General features: G+C 39.9%; 2 protein-coding genes across 4 annotated transcripts; both read right to left on the reverse strand.

Moving 5' to 3' along the window:
• Positions 1-877: 877 nt before the first annotated feature.
• Positions 878-20802, reverse strand: wgn (Tumor necrosis factor receptor superfamily member wengen). Of its 2 annotated transcripts, none has more exons than XM_089472918.1 (6): positions 20723-20802; positions 20088-20371; positions 9770-10503; positions 9475-9709; positions 2730-2918; positions 878-2188 (listed from the first exon to the last, which is right to left on the reverse strand). In XM_089472918.1, exons 3-6 carry the CDS (start codon positions 10499-10501, stop codon positions 2070-2072), a joined length of 1275 nt encoding a protein of 424 aa, XP_089329044.1. In that variant the 5' UTR covers positions 10502-10503; positions 20088-20371; positions 20723-20802; the 3' UTR covers positions 878-2069. The 2 variants fall into 2 exon arrangements, with proteins under 2 accessions (XP_089329044.1, XP_089329045.1); XM_089472919.1 differs by having other exon boundaries at positions 20751-20774.
• A 1443-nt stretch (positions 20803-22245) lies between these two features.
• On the reverse strand, positions 22246-24301 carry LOC108619950 (uncharacterized). 2 transcript variants are annotated; one of them, XM_089472921.1, is made up of 3 exons: positions 24053-24301; positions 23282-23769; positions 22246-23230 (listed from the first exon to the last, which is right to left on the reverse strand). In XM_089472921.1, exons 2-3 carry the CDS (start codon positions 23734-23736, stop codon positions 22423-22425), a joined length of 1263 nt encoding a protein of 420 aa, XP_089329047.1. In that variant the 5' UTR covers positions 23737-23769; positions 24053-24301; the 3' UTR covers positions 22246-22422. The 2 variants fall into 2 exon arrangements, with proteins under 2 accessions (XP_089329047.1, XP_089329046.1); XM_089472920.1 differs by having other exon boundaries at positions 23282-23984; positions 24053-24300.
• Between the last annotated feature and the right edge of the window lie 268 nt (positions 24302-24569).

A 24569-nucleotide genomic window follows, 5' to 3' on the forward strand; every position in this document is an offset into this window, starting at 1 on the left:
GACGTAAAGAGAGAGATAAACTTAAATATTCAGAGATATTACGAGACAGAAGAGACATAGAGAGAAGACAATTCATGGAGAACCTAGACCGACCTATGTTTATTTATAGTAGAATCCGGCTATAACGACTTCGCTTACAGCGCCTTTACGGTCATAGCGACGAAAATTCTGATCCCCAGACAAACTTTTATGAGCAAACTTACACGGTTATAGCGCCTTCCGGGTATAACGACGGTCCCTTGAGCGTCGGTATAGCCGGATTCTACTGTATTTACTATAAGACAAACAAACTGCCCCAATATACATTATATCAAATAAGCTCAAGTGCAGATGAATATGTGATGAGAAAGTATACACATAAGTCATCAAATTCGAATGATATTCAAATTTAAGTTAATACAAGTATTTTACATATTTTAAAATTTGATTGTTATTCATGATTTTGAATACCCTAACAAATATAATTCGAATATATCGAACATTCACCTTGAGCTGTATCAGCAAATGAAATCATCCATGGGATTTTCCATGGAAGTATTAACAATTTGTGTTTATTTTCATTTAGAGTTCATTCGAATTATCCATAGATATATGCATGTATATCGTTAATCTATTTGGCATCAATCGTCAGCTCGCCAGTCCATAAGCTTCATTCAATATATAAATAAATTGAAATACAATTACTTTCGCTGGAATAAAATTAGACACGTTTCAACAACACGCCATAAATATCGAGCCGAAAGATTCTCAATTCCCGATTCTCCATCTTGGGGGTGGCCTTCGCCTGCCTTACTCCCACTGCCCCGCCCCGTCCACCAATTGAGAGCCCTCAATTCACACAACGGGAAAAAATTGAAATTAAGTAGAAACAAGTGAATTAATTCATAAAACTTTTTATTGTTGCACACTTATAGCACTTAAAATATAAACAATTCTCAATTCCATTCGAGCACTGCTTCTTCTTCTTCTTCTTCTTATTCTTTGTATTTCAACATTTCTCTTCACTTAAAATGTTACAATTTTTCTCTCTTTCTCTCTCTTTCGATTTGTCGATTCATTTGATTTGATTTTGCTTTGTTTATTCTGTTTTGTTTATATGTTAGTTTTCAATTCGTATGCGATTTCATAATTATGAAATATTAAATATTTATAATCCTAAATGAATAATTTTTCGCATTTCGATAGAACAAATACAAAAAAAATAAGTTATATATATATATATATATATATGTATAGAGAGAGAGAGGGAGAGGGAGAGAGTATTCATAATTAAAATACGTTAAATATGTTCCCATAAGCGCCTATATATAATCATATTTGTATGTGTATGTGAGCGATGCAATGTTTGATGTACAATATGCAAGACTATATAATAACCATATAGTAGCTGATATGCTGCCGATATTGCTTGGTTCAATTCCGTTCCGTTCCGTCTAGTTTCGTTCCGTTCGCTCGCCTTAATATTTACATTAAGTAGAAAATTTGTTAATTATATTTTAATGCATTTATTTACTTTGTAACTTCGGTTAACTTAAATAAAAAAAAAAATTTGCATACTCCGTCCCCCTTCTCCCTCTCCCTCCTCTCTCACTCACTCTCTGATATATATGTATATATATTCAAACAAAACAGATTTGAATTTTGCATTTAGAATTAGTTGAAGCTGCGGCCATTTGCTGAGCTCGCCGATTGAACGTCCTCATTAATATTTAATAATTAAAAATTAATGATTAATGATTAATAATTAATAATTAATAATTAATTATATTAATTAATTGCTGTGCCTTTGCATTACAAACAAGTCAACATTAACACATTAAATTAAATATTAGGCAAAAAAAGAGATATGTATATATATATATATGAGTGTGTGTATATATATATATAAATATATATGCATATATATTTAGTCGTAATCCAATTTTGCAAGTTCTCGAGCTCCCATGAGCGGCGTTGACTTAATACAAAGTAGTTGCTGCCGCCTCAGTTGCTGCTGCTGTTGCTGTTACAGTGGTACAGTGTTACTTGACTTTAACGTACACTTAAGTGGTCATCAGCAGGCTGCCCGTTCAGCCCTTCGAGTTGGCCAAGACGCCAGCGCCGAGTCCTTGATTCTCCTCGATATACACATTGCCCGGCTGCAGGGTCTTCAGAATCCTTCGCTCCTGATGCTTGGTATGTTTCTCCACTGCAAATGAGAAGAAAAGAGAGAGAGAGAGAGAAGGGAGTGAGCGAGAGGTTTTACACACATATGCGCTTGAGCTGTGGCCCACAAGCGTGGCTGTCAAAAACTGAGTGACAGCCGTAGGCCCCATTGTATTAAAATTCTGTGCGGGCGCGTTCTCATTTGCATTTGCCATGGAATCAATTGCGATCGCATTGGATGGGCCCATTAAACGGCTATTGTCGCCGCCAAGAGGCCGCCGCCCACGGGCTCAATGGCCAATTTATATGCAAATTGGCAAACGCCTTGACCAAAAAGGCGCAGAGAACACAAATACAAATACAGAGAATACAATCACACACACACACACTCACACAAACACATGCAGATGTGAAAAGAAATTCTTTTGCTTGTGGAATGGAATGCCATCCCGCCGCGTCTCAACCCAACCGAACCTAGTCCAGTCCAGCCCAGCCCATCCCATCCCAGCTCAGCGCAATCCCCCGCCAGGCGCAACGCACTCGAACTGGACGATCTCAAGTGGTTTGACCTTTGACACACTTACCAGGCAGCAGCACATGTTGCGGCTGAAAGAGGCTCGACTGCGCAGCGGACGCTGCCGCCGAGGCGGCCGTCATTGCCGAGGCGGGCAGTCCGCGCAGGGCATCCGCATTGCCTATGAAGAAGGTGCCACCGTCCAGGCTCTGCACCTCGGCCAGCTTGGCCATTAGCTTCGTGGACAACTCTTCCACATCTGCAGGCAGAAGAACAAGAAGAAGAGAAGGAAAATTAAGTGATGTTAGCAATTGTCAGGCAACATAAGCGACATCTGGAATTTCGTGTATGAATTTATTAAATCATTATGCTCAAGTCGGGCGTGCTCGACTGCTAGACACCTAGCATTTATATACACATATATTTGAATGAATATTTTTGATTTGATGAGCAAGAGAGTGGCTCATCGATAACTTAAAAGGATAGAATGGATTAAGATGCAGCTATATAAAGATATTATTATATATACAGATAAACTATATAGACATTCCTATAGATTTACTTTGTATATAAGCTTAACCTAAATCGATTTGGCATAGATAATGCAGTAACTAAAAGTTAGCCATAGATGTTACGTTATTTGATTCTTCTGCCAGTCGATAGAGGAATATAAATATAGGAATATAGCAACTGATGCTCCTAATTCAACAAGTCATCCATCGCTTTCTGCTTAAATATGTATTTTGAAATAATAATCGTATCGTATACTCAATGACCGCCCAAGGGCCCAATGGCAAATCATATAAATAGAAAGTCTCTATTTGTGCACTCAAGGTTTGAATGGCTTGCGGATCACGTCTCCCAATAGCCAGATATATGTGGTGTATTTTGTATTTTTTCTAGTATTTGCAAATTTTGCCAATTGCATAAAATACTGTTATGGCCTTCATAAACACGGCCATAAAGCTGTTAAAATATTTATTATATTTTCGTATTCGCACTGTCAGATCAACAATTATTACGGCCAGCCATTTATTGATCGATGCCAGGATATAGAAAGGGGGTCGCTCAGGGGCCTTTGCGGCGCATTTCCGACTTGTAAACAAGCTGCGAAGGCGTAAACGGTGGGCGTGCCCAAAAAACAGAAAACAGACAGCAGCCCAGCAGCGCAGTCAGCACAGTCAGCGCAGTCAGCGCAGTCAGCGCAGCCAGAGAGCAGATAATTTATAATTTATTTTTAAAACTTGAAGTCAACAAAAAAAAAAAAAAAAAAAAAAAAAAAAAGTGAAAAAACAAAATCGACATGCGTCGAGGAAAAACTGAAAAGCGAACGAGAGAAATGAGAAACAGAAATATAAAATAAAAGATCAACAAGAAAATTAAGTTCCGTTGCCCAACAGACGCGACGGCTGCCTTTCGGTTCTTTGCTTTTTATTATAAACAATCCCAGCAAAAATTTTCACACAACAACAACACAAGAAGAAGAAGAGCGACGGCTATAGCAGCTACGTCGTACACAGTTTTTGAGAAAAATCAGAAAGAAAATTTTCCAATTGGAATTGGAAGAAAAGCAACAAGAATTTTACAAATTTGCGCAGTTCAATAAGGCTTAAAATTTCCAATGCGCCAAAGCAAATTAAGCACATATGGATGAGTAGTCTCTATAGATTCTGACTGGAAGAGGAAGAGGAAGACGGAGGGTAAGAGCAAGAGGCAGAGAAAGGGGAAGAGCATGGCCGACCACAGGTTCGAGTACTCCCATCTATCTGTTTACGTACGCACACATACACATACATATATGTAGATCTTGTGTGTGTGTGGTATATTGGGGAAAAGCGGCACAGTCGAATTTTCCGTGGAAACTATATGCATAAGAAGATTCTAGCAAACTGATTAGTGAAAACAGCAAATCCGAGAAAAACCAAGTGCCCAGCATAGCAGGAGAACGAGGTGGGGAGGGGGGAAGGGGACGAGTGACGGTATAGCCAGATGCGTATGATCTACAAAGTAAAATTTGTACTTCAACTATTATAGATCAATAATTGGGTGTTATAGGAAAAATCACTGCCTAAAGTCTATTTATTATTGTTTTTGCCTGATGCAACAAAGATTGGGTAATTAATTGAATGATATTGATGATTAGATGAGAATATGGTAAGAAAATAAAAATAAACTAATTTAATAAGTTATGTATGAGATCGAAAATGAGTTGGGCAGAAAGTAGATTCAAATTGTGGTATTTTTAGTATTAAATAAGATATGTTTATTTGATGTAATAAACTCTAGCAGGTCCAATGATTATATAGAGTTCATCCATAAAGATTTGGAGAAAAGAAAATTCGAGTATTCTAGCAGATATAAGAGCTATCGAATATATAGTGATCTATAAAGGATCTAGTAATAATGGATTAGTTTTTAAGAATATTGCTGAATAACTAGTTAGTTAATTATAGCAGATCTATAGACTCTATCGACTACCTGTATAAAGGGAGTAACACATAAAGTTGATAGAATATTCTAGTATTATAGTAGGCCTGATGTTAGATATAGATATATAGATAGACACTCTAGAGAGTACAGAGATCTCTAGAGCTTACCCTTCGCCTGACACTCATTCCCTCCTCATTCATTTCATTCGAATCATTCGCAAATGGCAAGCTTTTTTCTTTCAGGTGCCAAGTGAGTCGCCCTCGCTGGCTGTGCAGTGTCCGCCCTCAGTGTCGCTGCGCGGCGCTGCGCTGCTCGGGGCAAGACGGGCACGGCATCGCTATTTTTGGAGTGGCCGTAGAATGCAGGGAACGAAGATCGGCTGCAGTTGTACGATCTGCATTTGCTCAGCTGGCGCATTGAGCGAATTTATGGCCTGCCGCACATATCCAAGTTGAAGGAAGCACTAAGCGCGTGCCAAACGCATGCGAATGCAAATAGCAGAAATGCCAACTGAGTTGAAGAGAGGGACAAAGAGGGAGAGTGAGAGAGAGGGAGAGAGAGGCTGAGATAGGGAGTGGTATAGAGAGTGGGAGCAATTGTCAATTGAGCGCTTGAGTGCGCCCAGTCACACCTTTCGCGGCCACCGAAGGAGTCGAACAACTTCCTGTACAACTCGAGCCAGCTGGTCCAATATTTAATCAACATACGGATCGAAGTATTCGCCAACTATTTATAGATGTGTGACGAGTGCGACGGAAGTGACAGAATCCAATGAGAAGTGCAAAGGCAAATGCCGCGCCTGGAGCCATTCGAGCGCAGTTGACAAAGATCTGTTACATAAAGATGCAGTTGTTGTTGCTACTGTTGTTGTTGTTGTTGGTGGTGGTGGTGGTGGTGGTGCAGTGGCATTTCCTGCCCCTCGTTTGTTTTATGGCCCTCGACTGGCTGTGACATGATTTTGGAATTTGATTACATCGCCACGGAAGTGATTCAACTCTGCGGTCTACAAACATCCGCTTGTCCTTGAGCTAGACACAAATGCACGCAGACAGAGGATGGCGGGACGGTGTGGGGGCCTTTACTCTTCCGTTGTACGTGTCTTTTACCTGTCTACAAGCTATGTCTCTCTCTCTTTCCCCTCCCTTGTGTGTGTGTGTAGGTTTGCTTCCGGTCCTGGATTAAGTCTGGCTAGAGTTGATATTTGAAATCTCAATGGTTGCACTTGGTAACACGCTCAACTCATGATCCTAGGCAAGTGTTTTTTTTTTTTTTTTCTTGTTTTCTTGCCATTGTTGTTGTTAGTTGGCTGTTTGCGTTACGTATCGTTTCGTTGGTGGCTTCATAAATTTTTCACACTGGACATGCCTGCACTCTCTGGCTCACTCAGAGCGCAGCGTGGGCTGACGGCAACGTCGGCGCTGACGTCGCCGTCACCGCTGACGTCGCCGTCGACACGCGCTGAATTATGATTACAAGAAGAAAAACAAGACGGGAGCCTATCAAAGCAAGGCATAAATTTTCACGTTGGCCCCGCAGACACGGCCCGTGGGTGGATGGGCGCGAAAAGCGTGGAAAATGCACGCTCTTTAACAATGTTGTTGTTGCTGTTGCTGTTGCTGTTGCTGTTGTTGTTTTTCTATGCCTCCTTATTATTGTTGCGCATCGAACAACATGTGTCTACACACTCGCAATGCCAGCCGAAATGATATATGCCCGCTTAGATAAACACATAGATAGACTCTAGACTTTCAGATTGCTGCGGCCTGTGAGCTGTGAGCTGTGAGCTGTGAGTTGTGCCAAGTGGAAATATTCCAAATTCACTTTGAATATCGAATTGCAGTCACAGGCAGCAGTACAAGTTCATGTCAGATTTAACATGCAGCTAAACACTTAAATCTAAGCAATCTAAAAAGATCTTGTAAGAGATTTCATTTGGCACCTTAAACAACTAGCGAGTTGACTATGAAAAGTGATTTTTACAACACTACAGACTAGTCTGGCTGTAGAGCCAACAACTTTTTGTTGAACTAAAAAAAGTTTAAATATGAAATATAAATTTAATTTAATTTTTTTTTTTTACTTTTTGTAATATTATTATATATGAGGATATTCATTTGCAAATTTATTTTAAAGATCAAATCTATCGTAGCCAATTTTTTATTAATATTGTATTAAATATATATAAATATTATTATATTTTATATATTTTTGAAATGCAATTATATTTATAAAAATAAGTATTTTTATGCGTTTTTTTCATATTAAATATTTTATATATGTATCTTTTTTATGTATTTAATAATTTTTTATATGCTCATTTATTTTTTAAATATTTTATATATTTGTACGCTTCATTTATATGCTCATTGTTCTGTTCAGTTGTCATATATTTTAAATAAAATACCTAAGGCTCTCCATGCTCAATTTCGTTGCCACTTAGTAAAGCAATAAAAGCTGAAATGCCAAGCACTTTATGTAGCTGCTGGCTCATAAAACTTGAAAGTGAGTTCGCTGAGCAACTCGAATCAAATCAGTGGAAAAGGCTGAGCAACTTGGAGAGTCGACGAAGTTAAAGTTGCCCTCTCACTCTCGCTCTCTCTCTCTCTCTCTCTCTCGCGCTCTCTCTGAGTATGCTGCATGCCTCATTTAAGTTGCGTCTCTGTTATATGCTGCTTTATTGTGACATATGAGAGGGTCGACATGGCATATGGGAGTACATACATAATTTATGCCCTGTAGGGAACTATAGCCAATTGGCCAAAGGCAAATACCATTGTCAAGGACAGAGATCGTTGCCAGAGCCAAAAACAACAACAAATAAGGGAACAAGCAATTATCAACGCATGGCGAGTACAGTCGAACTGTCTGTAGAAGAGGCGGACTTATCGCTTGGCATTGGAAATATAAAATCTATATGCTCTATGCTCTATATACGACATATTTCTTATAATATAATACAAATGTAAATCATACACTGTCTATATATGACTATTTATACATATTTATACATGACTTTCAGTTTGATTTTTCTATGATTCACAACTACATATTTAAGCCAATTTTAGCTAAGTATATGAGTCTTTCAATATCCTTGTCTTTTATTTGAATATAAAAAATTTATATATATGCATGATTCCATCTGCTCATGCACCGCCTGTCACCTTCACACTCATATATCTATCAAACCATCTGAAATTTGTTACCCTTCATGTTCGGCTGCGGTTTGTGGCACTTTTCATATTCTTTTTCTCCTTTTTTTGGAGCTCATGTTGCGGTCAGGTTAAACACGAGTGCCAAGCGTAAATAAATTAAATTGCAAAATAAAAAAAGTAAATGCATGGAATTCAAAGCTGGCGAAAAATATTAATAAGTTTATTGACAACAACAACAACAGCACTGAACAAATATATGCAAAACGCGTCGCAGTCGACGTCACGGACGCACATGCGCCAAATATTTGGACGTTTCGTTCTACTTTGGCGCAGGCGCAGCTCGGTCCAAGCCGCGCTGTTCATTAATATGCGCCGAATGGCCAGCTCCTGAAAGAGAGCTGGGCACCCCGCAGAACCCGGCACCTTGGGCAGGCCTACAGTCTCAGTCTCAGCCTTAGCCTTAGCCGTAGTCTTAGCCAGGCAAACAAATCTCGCAGTAGCTCGTGCAGCAATTCGCTGGAAATCTGTGCAAAGGGACGCTCGTCTTTGGCCATAGGACGTCGAGCCATGGCCAAAGTCTTGAAGGAGATGCCGCTGGCGATTGTCGGAGCGCCCATACATCAAAGTGTCGTGTTTTTTTTCAAAACTTATAAATATGTACGAGTCGCTCGGCTGTGCTGGCCACGTTTAGGGCCCGCCGCACAACTGCAGCTGCAGGTTGTTTTACTCTCAGCTTTCTCGTAGAAATCAAATAACACGCCGTCGCACGCCGGGCATGCTAAGCAGCCGGAGCACTCTCCGAGCACGCTGCAACCTTTGGCAATGCAACGTCTAACGTGTTGCGCATTTCAATTCACCCGCCGCCCGTTGACATGGGCCATGCGGCTGAGCCGTGTGAAAGTTGAGTCGAAAGGCCAAGCCGCTAACGCTCCACTAAGACAGATTTCGATGACGTTGAAGTTCAATAACTGTACTATATAAATATATGATTTACGCTTGAACTATTTGCAAACTAAAGGAATTCTATTGATGTGCTTGGTAAACTAAATCAATGGTCTGTATAAATTCTCTGTTTGGTCTCTGTATTATTTCAGCAAATGTTTTTAAATCTACATTGAAAACTCTTATATATAATAATATATATAATGTATATAATAAGTGGTTTCGGTTACACATACATCATCGACTCACTCTTAAAATTACATACTGAGCTCCAGCTCAGGTTCAACTCACCTTGGTCCAGTCGGCGCTCCATGCGGCGCCATTGGCGCATGTGATGGATGAGTATGCAGGCGGCGACCGAGAAGAAGAGCAGGCAGGCGAGCACCGCTATGAAGAGGGCGCCCGTCTGCCAGTCGAGGGGCAGTGCAGCGGCTGCCTCCTCGTGCAGCTGCTGCAGCTGCTCGTGGGTCAAGTGCTGCAGCGGCGTTGGCTGATCGAAATGCTCATATTCCGATGACTTTCGGCGCTGTGAAGGGCAAGAGCGTTGAGTGTGAGTTGCTTAGGGGCATGTCGAACATGAGCTTACCTCCTTCCAGTTGGGCTCCGTCTTGGCCAGCACCACCCAGTCGATCTTCAGCTCGTAGATGGAGCGGCAAACGGTGTCGATGTGCAGCTGGCAGGGACGCAGCGGTATCATCTCGCCCTGGCAGCTGGTGCAAGGCATGCACTTGTCCTGCACCTGATCCCACCAATGCTGCGGCGCGCAGGGCGAACTGGGCGGCACAAAGCCGCCAATGCTGCCGCTGCTGCTCGTGGCAGAGGCGGGTGCGGCAGCTGCGGTGGCAGCACTAGAGGCTGTGGATGTGGAGGCGGAGGCGGAGGCTGTGGATGCGGCGGTAACAGCGCACAAGGAACATGTTGTAGTTAGCAGTAGAAGCGTCAGATAGGCGCCAGTTCTGCTTAGATATGGGATGCTACATCTTCTACGGATTGCTGTTGTTGCTGTTGTTGCTGTGCTGCTGTTGCTGCAGCTGTTGCTGCTGCTGTTGCTGTTGTTGCTGTTGTTGCTGCACTGTTCACTCCGCTGTCGCTTTCGTCGGCGTTTGTGAAATTTGGAGTTTGTTTTTGTTGCTGGGCGCATTATAGTTAGTGTTAAGCTGTTGTTGTTATTGTTGTTACATTTACTGCTACTCGTCGTCGTTAATTTCGTTGCTGTTGCTGTTGCTGTTGCTGCTGTTCCGATTGCCGCCGCTGCTCTTGCTGCTGCTGCTGCTGCTGCTCTGCTAGCTGCGCTGTCACGTTGCATTAACGGGTGCATCTCTACAAAATATAAGAAGGCAAAATCGATTGACATTTATATAAGTTTTTCTGTTGTTTAATATTAATTTATAATAGCTGGTAGAGGAGGGAGTTAGATAGACAGCAAAGTCAAATCTCTTTATAAATTGGATTAAGATTCGATTGAATTTTGCTGTCAGATGTGTTAAAGTTGTAACTGGTCTCCCTGAGGATGAAAATTCCATAAGTAAATGAAAGTAAACAAAGGAATGAGTATAACCAAGAAAGCTGGAGTTGGAGATGTTCGGAATGACAAACAAACAGACAGGACTGTCTTGCTTGGATGAGCAGGCGGACAGAGAAGCAGAAGAACGAATGGATGGATCAAAATCAGATTGATTTACCTCGTCATCCTTATCAAGAATATATATATATATATATGTATATATATATACTTTATTGTGAGATCTTCTCAAATACAATACTAAATATAGATCTATACAGAATGTGGGTGGAACGAAAGAACTTTGTGGCAATTCAGACAAATTCCATAATTCAGAAAAAAATCCATATACCATTTGTTCATTTCTATACCACAAGCCAAGCCAGGCCCAAGCTCCAATACTATTTCGCTGCTCTTTCTGCTCTGCAGCTCACAAATCTGAGTGCATTCATAGCATCTAATATTACATAGTAAAGCACATGACTAAATAAAGAATATATTTTAAGCGTTATCTCTGCTTGGTTCTGCCTTGCTCTAACCATTCGAACTGTCGAACTAATTTGGATTATAAATTTATGTCGATTAGCGATAAAGCGTGTTTTATTTTAAGAATTTAGCCTTGATTGGAGCTAGATCATACGAAACGACATCTGTTGCTGGCAACATTTATAGATTCTTTTCAGTTTTCCCAGGCTTTTCTCACACTCATGCGGGGGGAATCTCAGCGAAATGCTGTTTTGTTTTTCCTCTCACATTGACATCGGGTGGCAAACTAATGGAAAATGGCAACACAGCGGGACGCTGTGCACCATTTGGACAAATAGGCATGTGGACAGGGAAGGCCTGTTTCTACTCTACCACCTCCTCCTCCACTTTGCACTTCTCCTCCTGCCACTTCTCTTCAAGCTGCCCGCTTGGATTATCGCCCATAAAAGCGCGCGCAATGGCAAACTAATAAGCCGACCGGCAGCCAATGATGTTGATAATGACGATAATGCGACGCCATCATCATCATCATTATCATTATTATCATCGTCGTCGCCGTCATCATAATCATAAATGCGTACAGTTTGCAATCAACTTTAATGTCAACGGGGTGCTTAAGCGTTTCGCCAAGCCCCCAACCAGCCGCCCCGGCCCACCCGCCGCTGCATCGGCTCCGCTTTGGTTCATTGCTCAGCCACCGTCCGGCGTTCGGCGTTCGGCGTTCGGCGTTCAGCGCTCGGCGACCGGCGTCCGGCTCTTGGCTGCAGTCTCCCGATTCCTTTGCATCAGCGACAACGACAACGACAACGACGACAACGAAACTATTATAAATGGCATACAATTATTATTTATGCAGCGGCTGTCACTCAATGGAGTAAGTGCATCAGCGCAGGGATTGCATAAGCGGGGGGAGACGGAGGGGGTGTTATATGGGGTTGGGGTTGGCATTGCAGCGATGACAACTGTGGTTCCACATCCACTCAGCCACTGTGCTTCACTTCCGTTGCAGCAATTGGTTACACTCTAAGGCCAAGGGAAACCAGGAACTAGGCAAAAAAGGTCCAGAATCGAACAGCTAATCAGGCAAGTGATCGAAATTTGGTGAATTGCCTTCAATTTAGTATCAGCTTGACAAGGTAAGCAACTCATTAGAAGTTGCCCAAACTAATAAGATCTTCATAAAATCTCAATTAATTACGAATATTTATATAAAAGCTGAGTTGGTCTCAAAGCTGAGCTGAGCTCGTTGTTGCTGGGGTACAATAGAAACTGTGTGTGTGTGTGTGAGTCTGGATAGGAAAAGAGCCAAGCTTTATGAAACACACGTCACATAGAGCACAAACAACAACAACAACAACAACAACAACAGCAGCAGCAGAAGCTGAACGAAAAACCAACAACAACAGTCCGCGAATATAATGGAAACAGCAACAGGAAGAAGATATATTTAATTAAAATCAACCATTGCTCGTATGGCCACCGGGAACGTAAACCGACGAATTGAGCTGGATGATGATGATGATGATGATGATGGCCATCGAGGCAAAGAAGGGCACAGACAGGGGCAGGGGAGGAGTGGCCGACGAGCAGAGCAAAGCATTAAAGTGCGGCTGTGGCACATAAAGGGGTTTACTGTACTCTGCCTGCATAACACATGGATATAGAGTATTGGCATAGCGCAGATCTACGAATTGTCAGCAAGATCAGCACTCGATCCAATCAATCCAATGCGATGAGCAAAAGGGAAATCGATCAATTGAAAATTGAAAACTGAAAACTGAAAAATGATAGCTGACAAGGGACAAGCTATGCCCATAGAAGGGCCGCTGGGAGTGGGGAGTGGGGGCAGCGTCTCTCTAATTAGCTGCCTTAGCGAGCCCATCTGATCCGGTCAACAATTTTAATTTCTAATGAAATTCAAATCGGAAATGGCCCATAAGGCATTGGCATTTCCTCTATGACTATGTGTCTGCGTGCTTGTGTGTGTGTGTGGGAGTGTGAGGGGGCACCTGTTTTCCACTCGCGCCTATTAAAAATGCATTTCGATTCCAATTGAATAATTATTAGTTGTATTTGATTTCTGTTTATTGCGTCTAGTAGTTCCGCTGCCATGCCCATATCAACTCATGTACCCCCCCCCCCCCCCCCTCTCTCTCTCTCTCTTGCTCTACACCCCGCCATCGTTCGCTGTCTATTTGTATAGCCGTAACAAATGGTAAGAAGTGTGTCTGTTAGCTACTGTGCTTTGATCTCTGGCCAACATAACAAATGCGCCAATTTGCGCCGTCTTCATTATTTATTGGCCAAGTGCCAATCTATCTGTCCGTTGCTCAATTAGACAGTCATTCCATCAATCATCCCACTGTGCACAACAATTAAACTAAACAAATATCAAAAGCATACAAAGAAGAGAAAAGCATCAAGACAATCAATCATAATATTAGCTAACTGCCGAGGACTCTATGTGCATATTTATATATGCATATATAATAATATATTATAAATACCTTGTAAAACAAAATTTTGAGATAAGGAAAAATCCTTATCTAGCAAAACTATAAAAATCTCGGTATAAAAATTAATTTGTAGTGTAAGCTTTATATGATTATTAAAATATGTTCAAGGGAAATAAAGCTTAATAAAATAAAGAAAAATACAAAAAAAAAAATAATAAAATAATAATAATAATAATAATAATAATAATAATAATAATAATAATAATAATAATAATAATAATAAATTTTGACTTACTAATAATAATTAATTAATTTTTGACTTCATGACGTATTCACAATAAATAATATATTTTTTAAAATTCTATTTACAAATTCTTTTGCTCTTTCTCCCAACTCATAAATTCATAGCAATGTCTAGTAATTTATACATGAGCTATTCTTGAGTTATCTGTATTCATAGTAATTTCCTTTCAAATCTTTTACAAATTGGCGTTCAATCTAAAAATATATTAAATAAAAATTTCTTTTAAATTATTCTCACATATAAAAAATATTTTTGGATATTTATAATTATTTTTCTTTTTATTGTGGAAATTTCGAAGAAACGAGTCCAGTATTTAACTATGCCACTTGAAACTTAAAGCAAATATTTCAAATGTCCCTGACCTGACATTGCTTTCAGTCTCGATCTGCTGTGAATTGTGGCTGCTCTTGGTGCTGCTCCTGATCTTGGCCAGCATCAGGCTACGTGCAAGTGAAATGAACTACCAGCAGCTGCTACGGCGACAACTGCTGGCAGTTAAAAGAACGACTCGAGTCGAGCAGAGTCGAGTGAGTAGGAAAAGCACAGTCAGCTAAAACAGCAACAACAACAACAGCAACGTGAAAATCAAGTGTAGCGTATTTTTAGCGCACTAACAGATTTACCAAGACTACATATCTCTATATATATACATGCATATATCTGTACATATCTTTATATAGGTATATAAATATATTGGGATAAGCAGTGCTTGAGCATTTCCAAGTAGTCCAACCAAACACATGCCAGCCTGAGAGACGCAAAGGCAACTGCAGAGACATTGAGGCAGCAGCCACAACAACAACAACAACAAATAAAGACAGCTACAACAACAACAACAGCAGCAGCAGCCGAGCATAAGAGTCGCACATTATTATGTCAGAGACATGTATCTATAAGATACATTTTGGTGCGACCGACTGAGGCGTGCTGCGCCCTGTCGCTGTTGTTATCGCTCTTGTCTGACAACTGACAGCGACAACAATTTAAATCATGTTGCATTTTCAGCTTTGTGCTAATTGAAACTGAACTAACCGCTCAGCAAACAGAAGGAGCGCGAGCGAACAAAGGGGGAAGAGAGAAAGAGAGGGAGAGGGAGAAGAAGACAGTTAAAGGCAAGCCGTAAAATGGGTCAGTCAGTGTAGACAGAGCTTTTCGCCCGGTTTGTACGAAGCAAATTGATTGATCCATCAATTGATATTGATTGATTGATAATATCGAAATTGCTCAAAGTTCTTATATGAGTCTTTATAATAAGACAGTCTGATCAGTATATCAATGGAATACTTTGTACAAACATAAAGATTAGAAAAGTTGGAATTCTCTTAAGAAAGTTGTCAAGTTTGTAGGTAGGACTTGGCTTATTCAGCTCAACTTGGCTAAGCCATTTATAGAAAAAAGCTAAAGGTCTGTATGTGGCCAACAGCTCGAATAAAGCAAATCGTTGAAGTCAAAATAAGATCATACAAGATCGTAAGCTTTGTGTGCTATATCCATGAGTAGAACAACTGGAGTGCCATATAACAAATTTATAAATCTTTGCATTATTTGCTGCTCTTAAATTCGTTAATTTTTATTATAATTTCATAAATAACAAAACTTTGTCTTGAAAGCGTTTCTCGTTTAACCAGTTGTTGAACTAGAAGAATTTAATATAAATATCATGCTAAAGTTAGCTAAGCTACTTGATGCCCAGAAGCCAGTGTGATGTGTCAGTACAGACGAGCACAAATATCAACATTCAACTACAGGGTATCTGCAAATCATGCTATATTATTAGCTACACGCTGAACCACCCTTTGCTGGCCAATGCTGTAGCTGCTGCGAACAAAATTCTTTTATTTTTAGGCCAACAGCTGGCGGCTGTCGCCAGAAATGTTTGCCAAAAGCAAAAAGTAAAGCGAAGCATTTGATAGCTGCAATATGGTATATGTATGTAGAGAAAAGCTGCAAACTTACTCTAAGACACTCTGTCAGAGAAATACAATATTCAAATTTCATATACTATAAAGCAGTCCTATTGAAAAGCTAAAGCTGCCAAATAAACATTAAGGAGTTTGCTTATAATAATTAATCCATATCTAATGCAATAAAAGTGTTTTTAAGTGATAAAGTGTTTTAAGAATGTAATAGCAATTACAAAATAAAGTCCTATAAAAAAGACCCATATATACATATGTATTTGTGTTCATTAAAATGATAGTGCTGCATTTTTAACAGCCAATACTTTGTATTTTAATGAATTTTCGATTGTCCATCATTTTAGTTATTCTAATAAAAAAACGTTTTTTTTTTTTTTTTAAATTATAATTAATAATTATCTGTCTTAAACCCTATGTGGACATGTTCCTAAGTTTGCAACAAACTCATCAAGATGAATATATAAAATCTTTATATTCGCTTGAAATAGATATGTATAAAAATATTACATTTATCATGATGATTTAGTGCTCTATCGTACTGTATGTTCATGAGCGCAAATATATATTAATATATACAAATACATATATATGTATGTCGGCTTTTTCCGCTCTAGTGCAAGCTTCCAAAAAAAAAAAATAAAAATAAAATTGAATTGCGCAAAATAAATGCCAGAAATAATATTGAGAAATTGATTTTTGAAATCTTTTAAGCAACAATTTCAAATATTTTCATATATTCTTTCAGTTCAACAACAACAACAACAACAATTGCAGCAACAATAACTACAGCAACAACAGCAACAACAACAACAACCGCATGTAGACAGACATTATTAAAATGTCAACTGAATGCTCACAACTTTTTTATGATTATTGTTGTTTTTGTTGATTAGTATTACTTGAATTGTTATTGTTGCTGTTGTTGTTGCTTTGGCTTTTGTTTTTCTCTCTCTCTGTCCCGTACCACGCTCCCACTCTTCTGCTTATTGCTGTGTAAATTCCACGCGCGACAAGCCATTAAAACGTTTCCATGAGCAAAAAAAAAGCAACAATTTAATGAAACGCGCCATGAGCAACAACAACAATAACAACAACAACATCAACAACAGAGAGACAAAAACGCTGACTGATCAGTGTTGTTTCAACAACGATTTAGTGGAAATCTTTAGAGCTTCTCAGCTAGTGTCTGTGTCTGACTGTGTGGGTGTATTGATTGTGTGTGTGTGTGTGAGTGTATCTTGCGAAATTTTATTATCAAATCAATACAAAACAATTGTAGAAGCCAAACAAAACGAGATGTATGTATATAATATGTATGTGTATGTATATAATTGCTGTGAGCATAGAACTCTAAATACCCTACGATCAAATAATACACTTTATGAAGTAGAATATGCTCTGTAGATCATGGTTGGGCCTCAAACTAACTTCAAGCTAAATAGCACGTCTTCCTCTTCAAATTCGAAAATGCATAAAAGTATACCTGAAAAGTGTCCTCTGATCTTTCTTATCTCCACATAGATCCATGCAATACTTTATATATCCTAATGACTACCATTCGAAATATCCCAGAATATATATAATCAGCCTTTACTGTAGTTCATATATCAAAGCCCATTTCATATAATTAGCAGTAAATATAATTGACGTATTTCCTTTACAGTGTAGCAACAGGTATTCTTATAAAAGAATGTAAACAACGTATTTTGCAACTAACAACTGAGCCACGAAAAATTCTATTTCTTACATTTGAAAAACATCTAAAATGTTTTTAGCTTGTGCTGACAGCTGTTGCGCGATTTATTTTCATTTCTCAGCACATGGAATACCCCGAATGCAAAGTCCGTATTTTTTTTTTCGAATTAGTTTTCGGGCAGAAACATTTCTTTGTTTCGCTCCTCAAGCTACTCAAAATGAGCTTTAGAATTTGGAAGTGGGACAGACAATCCTAAAAACAATTTGCAAATCATTTATCAAAAGTTGCAAATAAATAAGATAAATAAATGGGTATACTGGACCATATGATACGCTGTAGTATGATAATGAGATCATTTTAAAACAGAAGAATATGAATGAATATTTGACTAAGAAATGTAAAAAGTAAAATATTTTAAAAAATCAAGCAATATATTTATTGTAATGGATAAAGATTTAAGCGATTTCACGCCCTTTCACTGGTTACTGGGTATATTTTCAAGTTGTGAGCGCTTCAGCTGCAACAACAAACGATGATTCGCAGATCTCTGGCCAAAACAAACAAAAGATCCGAATGATGTGAGGGCAGCAGTTGCTATATATGTACACATATATATATATATGAGTGCTCGAATGCATATGCAGACACAAATATATCTATATATATGTATATTATGTATGCATGCTTATATTTATGCATGTTTTAACAAATGTCAAATGTCAGGCGATCGATTGGCAAGCAATATCTTAATAGCTTTAGCAGATGCTGTTCCTAACAGATGCAGAAATAGATTGAAAAATATGTTGATATATGTATTTGTGTGAATAAAAATATATATAAATTTTGTTGAATTTTGTTATACACATAATAGATACAAATTAATATACAAGTATAGATTCAAGCTTAAAGCATATGCAGATACACGTCTGAGTGTCTATGAATATATGTATCTCGTATATAGTAAACGCAGATCGAAATGAAGATTTGAATTCGAATGCAAATACAGATGTAGATACTACAAAAATTGTGATATATGCAGATACTAACAGATATACAGATACATGCGGATACAGGTAGAGGTACCGATAAAGATACAGACACGAATACTGATACAGATAGTATTTCAGCTACGGTTTCAGATGCAGATGAGAATGAAAGTGGAGATTCAATTTTAGATACTGATATAGGTACAGATGCAGATACAGATACAGATTGAAATTCAGTTAGGAATGCAGATACAGATATATGTATATAGATACAGTATCAGACAAGGGGGACACCTTTCAAATATAGCTACAATTACTGTTATGAATCCAGTTACAAATACAGATGCAGGCACGGATGCATAAACAAATCGAGCTGCAGATACAGATGCAGCAGGTACAGATACAGGCACAGACTGAGATACTGATATGAGTACGGATACGGATACAGATGCAGTTCGGAGGGCGACTTATTTATATTCTGACAGATTTTTGACATATTCAAAATGAAGGAGGGTCGCGCGTTATGTAAGCAACGCCAGCAGAAGAGTTCAATGTATTTATCTATGTATTTATGGCCTATGGCAGCCGGCTGCAGGAGCAGGGAACAACAAGTGCCGACTCCCGACTGCCGAATGCCGACTCCCGACACCCAACAGTCGACAGTCGATAGCCGACTCTAGGGTCTGCTGCGACTACCGATGTTTACCCTTTGGATTTTCCTTCCGCTCTTTGGGTCTTTATGGCATGTGTGCACGTTAATAGCACGTCGAGCATATCCATTAGCTGTAGTGCGTCTATGAATATACACACACACACACATAGAGAGAGAGAGAGCACACGTATTTGCATTTGTATGCGTACTGTGCCCCCTAATGGCAGTGCAACAGTTTGCCTGTTTGTCAGTTAGTCAGTTAGTCAGTTGTCGGACTGTGGGGGTTTCTCATTCAGATTCCGATTCAGATTCTGATTCTGATTCCGATTGTTTTTGTTTTAATTTTCTTTTTTTTTTTTTCGCTGCTTTGGACCGTTGGCACAGAGGGCTGCCACTGTTTCTACGCTCGATTTATATTTTTTATCATTTGATTTAATTTAATTCCATTTCATTTCGGCTGCAGGCCCAGCCTCAGCCGCAGCCGCAGCCTCAGCCCCAGGCCAAAGCCAGAGCCGGCCACAGCCCCCCTCTCATATACAGAAACGAGACCGGCAACGCAGCAGAGACTCAGAGAGCAAGGGAGAGAGAGCCAGCGGGAGAGAGAGAGAGATGGAGAGATGGAGAGCTAGCAGCATCATGATGATCGTTGACGGCAACTGGCGGGCTGCTGCTTCCGAAACCGGGCATAACCATAATCATAACCGTAGCAAAGCTCATGAGTGCGCTCTGCCCCCGGTCCATCTGTGGGTCTGTCCGTCTGTCCCTCTGTCGGTCTGTCGGTCTGCATATGTATGTATGTATATATAGTAAAATATGAGCATGACACTATATACGTACATATCTGACTTATATCTAGATATATATATGTATGTATGTATATACATGTATTAAATAAATCACTCACTTTTTCGTATTTTTTCGCTCGTTTGCGGTTTGATTATGTATATATGTATGTGGACATATATATATATGTGTATGTATATATAGTTGAGTTGTTATTGTTGGATCTTCAATTTGCTGTTTGCATTTTTATATTCATGTGCTCTTGTTGTTGCTGTTGTTGTTGTTGATGCTGCTGCTGCTGCTGTTGCTGTTGCTGTTACACTTCGATCAACAATCAATCAATCAATCAATTAGTCGCCTTTGCACTCACAATTTGTTAAACTTTTCGTTTTCATTTCGTTGACACTTTTTTTGCATGATTTTGAGTGCATAAAAACATAAAAAAAAATTAACATAAAATCACTCGCGATTCACTAGACTAACGTATCGGAGCAACTAATTCACATTCTATGCAAAACTATGTGTGTGCCTGTGTGTGTATGTGTGTGTGAGTGTGCTTGTGTGTGTATATATAATCGTATATATTTAAGCATCTAGGTAAGTATACAACCAGGCATGGCAATGGCATCGTTTCAAGTGCCGTCGCGTTTTCCACACATGCGATTGTAAATGTTTCAAACGGGAAAAAAAATTGTGTGAACAATAAATAAATAACGCAAAAAAAAAAAAAAAATAGTTGTAAAATATAGTAAATACGTTGCGTTTAATGCTAATATTTCAGAACCACTTTGGAGCGATCGACGATCGCAGCGTTGATCCGCAGCTCGTCGCGTGCGTGGAGAGACTGAGGCATGCAACGCGAGCGATGCCGTGTTAAGGCCACGCCGCGTGCCAGTGTTGGCTAACTGGCGGCATTTTCCCGTTAGAATTGACCGCTAAAGACTCTCTAGCTACAGCTAACATTATTTGTTGTATTGCAGATTAATTAAATTGATTTAAGTTACTCTACTTTTTAATTTGTACTTTTATTGACATTATTTTTATTTTTTTGTAATTAGATATTTAATAACAAAAGTTATTAATTTTGAAAAATATTTCATTTAGATATATAATGTTTATTAAAATTTTATATTTACGTATATGCTTATATGTATATGATATTAATTTTCAAATGCTTAACAAAGAAATATATAAATTTAAGAAAAACTCAAAGCTCTTATATATTTTCATTATACAGTTTATAAGTTATATAAAACAAATAAGGCTTATTTTTATTTGAAACTAGCTTCTACTCTTTTGTCGTTGTCAACACTGTCGCGCTGCCTCTCAACCAGGGATGCCAACATAGCCTTTTACCGGCCAGATCTGGCCTTTTTTAACTGTCAAATGCAGGAAAAATTGTAATCTAGGTGCTAGCGGGAAATTTGGCATTTATACCCTGTTTTCCCATTGGGTTCAGGGTATAAAACCTGAAATGGCTGTATTTCTCCTATTCTTGAATTTGATTTAGCCGTTTCTAGCAGGTTTGAAAGGTTAATTTAGCATTTTCCTGCCCGGAAAAGTTGACAGCACTGCTCTCAGCACAAAGCGTCAAAGAGAGCGACTCAGAGCGTTCTCCCTCTGCGAGCGAGGTCAGAAGAGCGAACGCTGATGACGATCTGACATTGTGAACTTTGCTGATTTTTAGGGGTGATTTAGCTCTGCCAGCCAGAGCACTCTGTTTACACCTTGTAAATTTCTCTTGCTGCCAGAGCTAAATGGACAGACGCATTTGTTAGTCTTAGCGGGTATTTACCTTATCATATATATAAGCTTTTGTTGCTAGTCCATACAATATGCTCAGAATTTCTCGTGAGCTCCTTAGTGTAAACCATAAATATTTATATGATGAAAATTAAATATTTAAAACTTTATTTCTTCTGTTGAATATCCAGTACAAACAACCTTGACTTACATCATTTGCAGCATATTTTTAGGCGCCTTAGAAATTTCTAGAGCTGGGAACAGTTTCTAGCTGTGTTCCCACATAGAAAGTGATAGTACCATACATTCCATTAAGGGAATTTCTAACTATTCACATGCTGTTATAAATTTCACGTAACCTAAACTTTACATAAAGCATAAAGTAGGTTATGAATTTAATCATGATCTATTTACGATTTCAAGCAACGCTCTGTGTGGTTCGTGAACTGGCTTAGTCTTTTCATGAACCATTTTTGTTGTGTACTAAAATTTCATCAACAAATCTCAGCACTATAAATTATTATATGTATCTATAATTTCTATTCATAAAAATATATATATTTATTTGATCATATTAGATAAAGAACAATAATAGACAGCAGTCGAGTTTATTACCCGCTAGCCGAAATACAGATACAGGGTATACAGGTACACATTTGCATATGTCTGTAAATATACGACGCACTCCACGTTTATGTGGATGCCTCGTTGGCTTACTTGATGTAGCCTTGGTCAACGGCATGCTTGAAAATCTCGGCGATGCGCTGCCGCTTGGCGGGCTGCTCGAAGGGCTTTATGTTCCAGACGTCAGTGAGCACGGCGTTCTCGACAATGCCCTCCAGATCGGCCACTTCGTCGTCCTCGATAAGAGACATCGGCAGTGATTCGATGCCCATGCCAACGCCGAAGCGACCAAACTGTTTCAGCTCCTCCTGCAACGATTCCCAGGAGATGACCGCTTCCGCATCGCCGCCCAGATCCGTAATGAGCGCCTGGGCACTCTCCAAGTAGGCGCGCAACAGATCATCGTAGTGCTCTTCGCGCAGCTGCTGGCTGGTGCAGGAGTATATAAAGAAGCTGATGTCTAGTGCCAGGGAGGCGCAGCGTGCCAGCTGGAAGTCAATTATGATGATTTCCTGTGGAGCGCCGTCCTGGCCGTAGCGTGTGAGAAAGTTGGGCGTCCAGCAGTCGCCGTGGCCAAAGACACTCAGCTTGGAGCGAGTGGACACCAGATTAATCATATCATCGAACAGCTGCGGCTGCAGGAAATTGGTGGCCAAAGTCTCGTACTTAGTGTTGGGCAATGTCTTGGTAACTGCGTCGAGGGCAACGTTTTCGGCCACCTGCAGGAAGCCCGAGTACCACTCACGCGTGTGCTCGCCGTAGTAGGTCTCCTCCAGAGCACTAGCGGCCTTCTCAAAGTTGTCCGCATCCAGCGCCTTGAAGGCCAATGCCACGCCATGAAAACGGCCCAGGGTGCGCATGGTGAGTAGCGCGTCCTCCAGCGCGATATAGCTCTGGCTGAAAGAAGATGATTTAAATTATGGAAGCAAGAGGGAATCGGCGACCTACCGATCGGGCGACCGATAGCCACGGAAGCCCACATCCTCGAGAGCAATGAAATCGTTGGCGCCATCGCACAACGATGCATAGCACTTGGGATATTCGACGAAAGGCTTCTTGGGCTTGGGCTGCCTCGACGCCTGGAAAGCCTCCACGGCGGGAATGATCTTAGTGTAGAAATGTATCTCGTTGCGGAAGAAGTCCGTAGAGCGGAACACCCGACGCCTATGCATGTTGTCCGGCATGCCCTTGACAATAACATTCACCTCCAGCTGCTCGCCCTCGGGCTCCTTGACGCCATACACACACAGCCGGAACACTCGACTCAGATAAGAGTCTCCCTTCTTACCTCCTGCGCCGAACTTGTACGAGGTGTGCTTGGTGCCGCCGGCATTCTGAATGATCTCGTCCAAGGTGGCTTCATTGAACTTGGCAGATATGTCGGCAAATGTCGGCGCGCTCATCGTGTCGACTGCTGGGCTTCTACTGTGCCGGCTCTTGAAAATTGATGGCGATTTATAAAACTATTGTGTAAACACGGCAATTCGATAATGTGTAATCAACAGGCGCGTCTAAATGAAGTAAACTACTACTGCGAGAGGTACACGTCAACCAGTGCAGCTATGTACGTATGTGTGTGTGTGCATGCGAATGTTAGTTTACTAAAATTATTTGTATCGGCGACAAGATCGATTTACATCCAAGCGAAGATCTGACGTGTGAGCTTAATATGAGTCTTCGGTCAAGCTACACACATATATACATATAATATATACATACATGTATGTATGTGTGTATATCTGAGTTGACCGCGGCCAATGGTATGCTGCCTTCAAATTTTCCGCCAAATTTTTGTTTTGAAGAAAACCAATCAACACGTCCAAGCGGCGGAGATAAGCAAACGTAACTGTACAATAATAAGCAAACCGCTCTGTGTGCATGTGCACCTGCACTGACTGCTAAATGGCTATCACTCAATTATGGTGTGTGTGTGTGCCCATTGCTGTGTGTGTGGGTCATCCAGAAATCAGCTGTGGCAGCAGTGTGAGCAGTGTTGCCGGTCTAACTATTAATACCTTGGCGTTGTATGTATATACAATATATATGTATGTATTATTTTTTATAATTATTTGTACTACATTGCATTTTCTTATCAAATGACTTCATACTGTTAGTTAGAAGGGCTTGCCTACACCCAAATTCTAATCCATAACATTGATTGACAAATTATAGAAACATTTCTCTTATAGTCCAAAAAGTTATTTAGAGAAATTTTCAGCTTTTAGTTGAGCTCTTT

Source organism: Drosophila arizonae, chromosome X (assembly GCF_054131065.1).
Source record: "Drosophila arizonae isolate 15081-1271.41 chromosome X, UAZ_ARI_1.0, whole genome shotgun sequence".
In the NCBI taxonomy this organism is placed as follows: Eukaryota; Metazoa; Arthropoda; class Insecta; order Diptera; family Drosophilidae; genus Drosophila; species Drosophila arizonae.

Excerpts from the sequence above, each read along its gene's own strand:
- wgn (XM_089472918.1), bottom strand. The coding sequence starts at position 10,501 with ATGCACCCGTTAATGCAACGTGACAGCGCAGCTAGCAGAGCAGCAGCA. Across the intron at positions 2,919-9,474 it reads GGAGCGCCGACTGGACCAAG|ATGTGGAAGAGTTGTCCACG; the intron begins GTGAGTTGAACC and ends TTCTGCCTGCAG. Across the intron at positions 2,189-2,729 it reads GCAACATGTGCTGCTGCCTG|TGGAGAAACATACCAAGCAT; the intron begins GTAAGTGTGTCA and ends TCTCATTTGCAG.
- LOC108619950 (XM_089472921.1), bottom strand. The coding sequence starts at position 23,736 with ATGAGCGCGCCGACATTTGCCGACATATCTGCCAAGTTCAATGAAGCC. Across the intron at positions 23,231-23,281 it reads GGCTATCGGTCGCCCGATCG|CCAGAGCTATATCGCGCTGG; the intron begins GTAGGTCGCCGA and ends ATCTTCTTTCAG.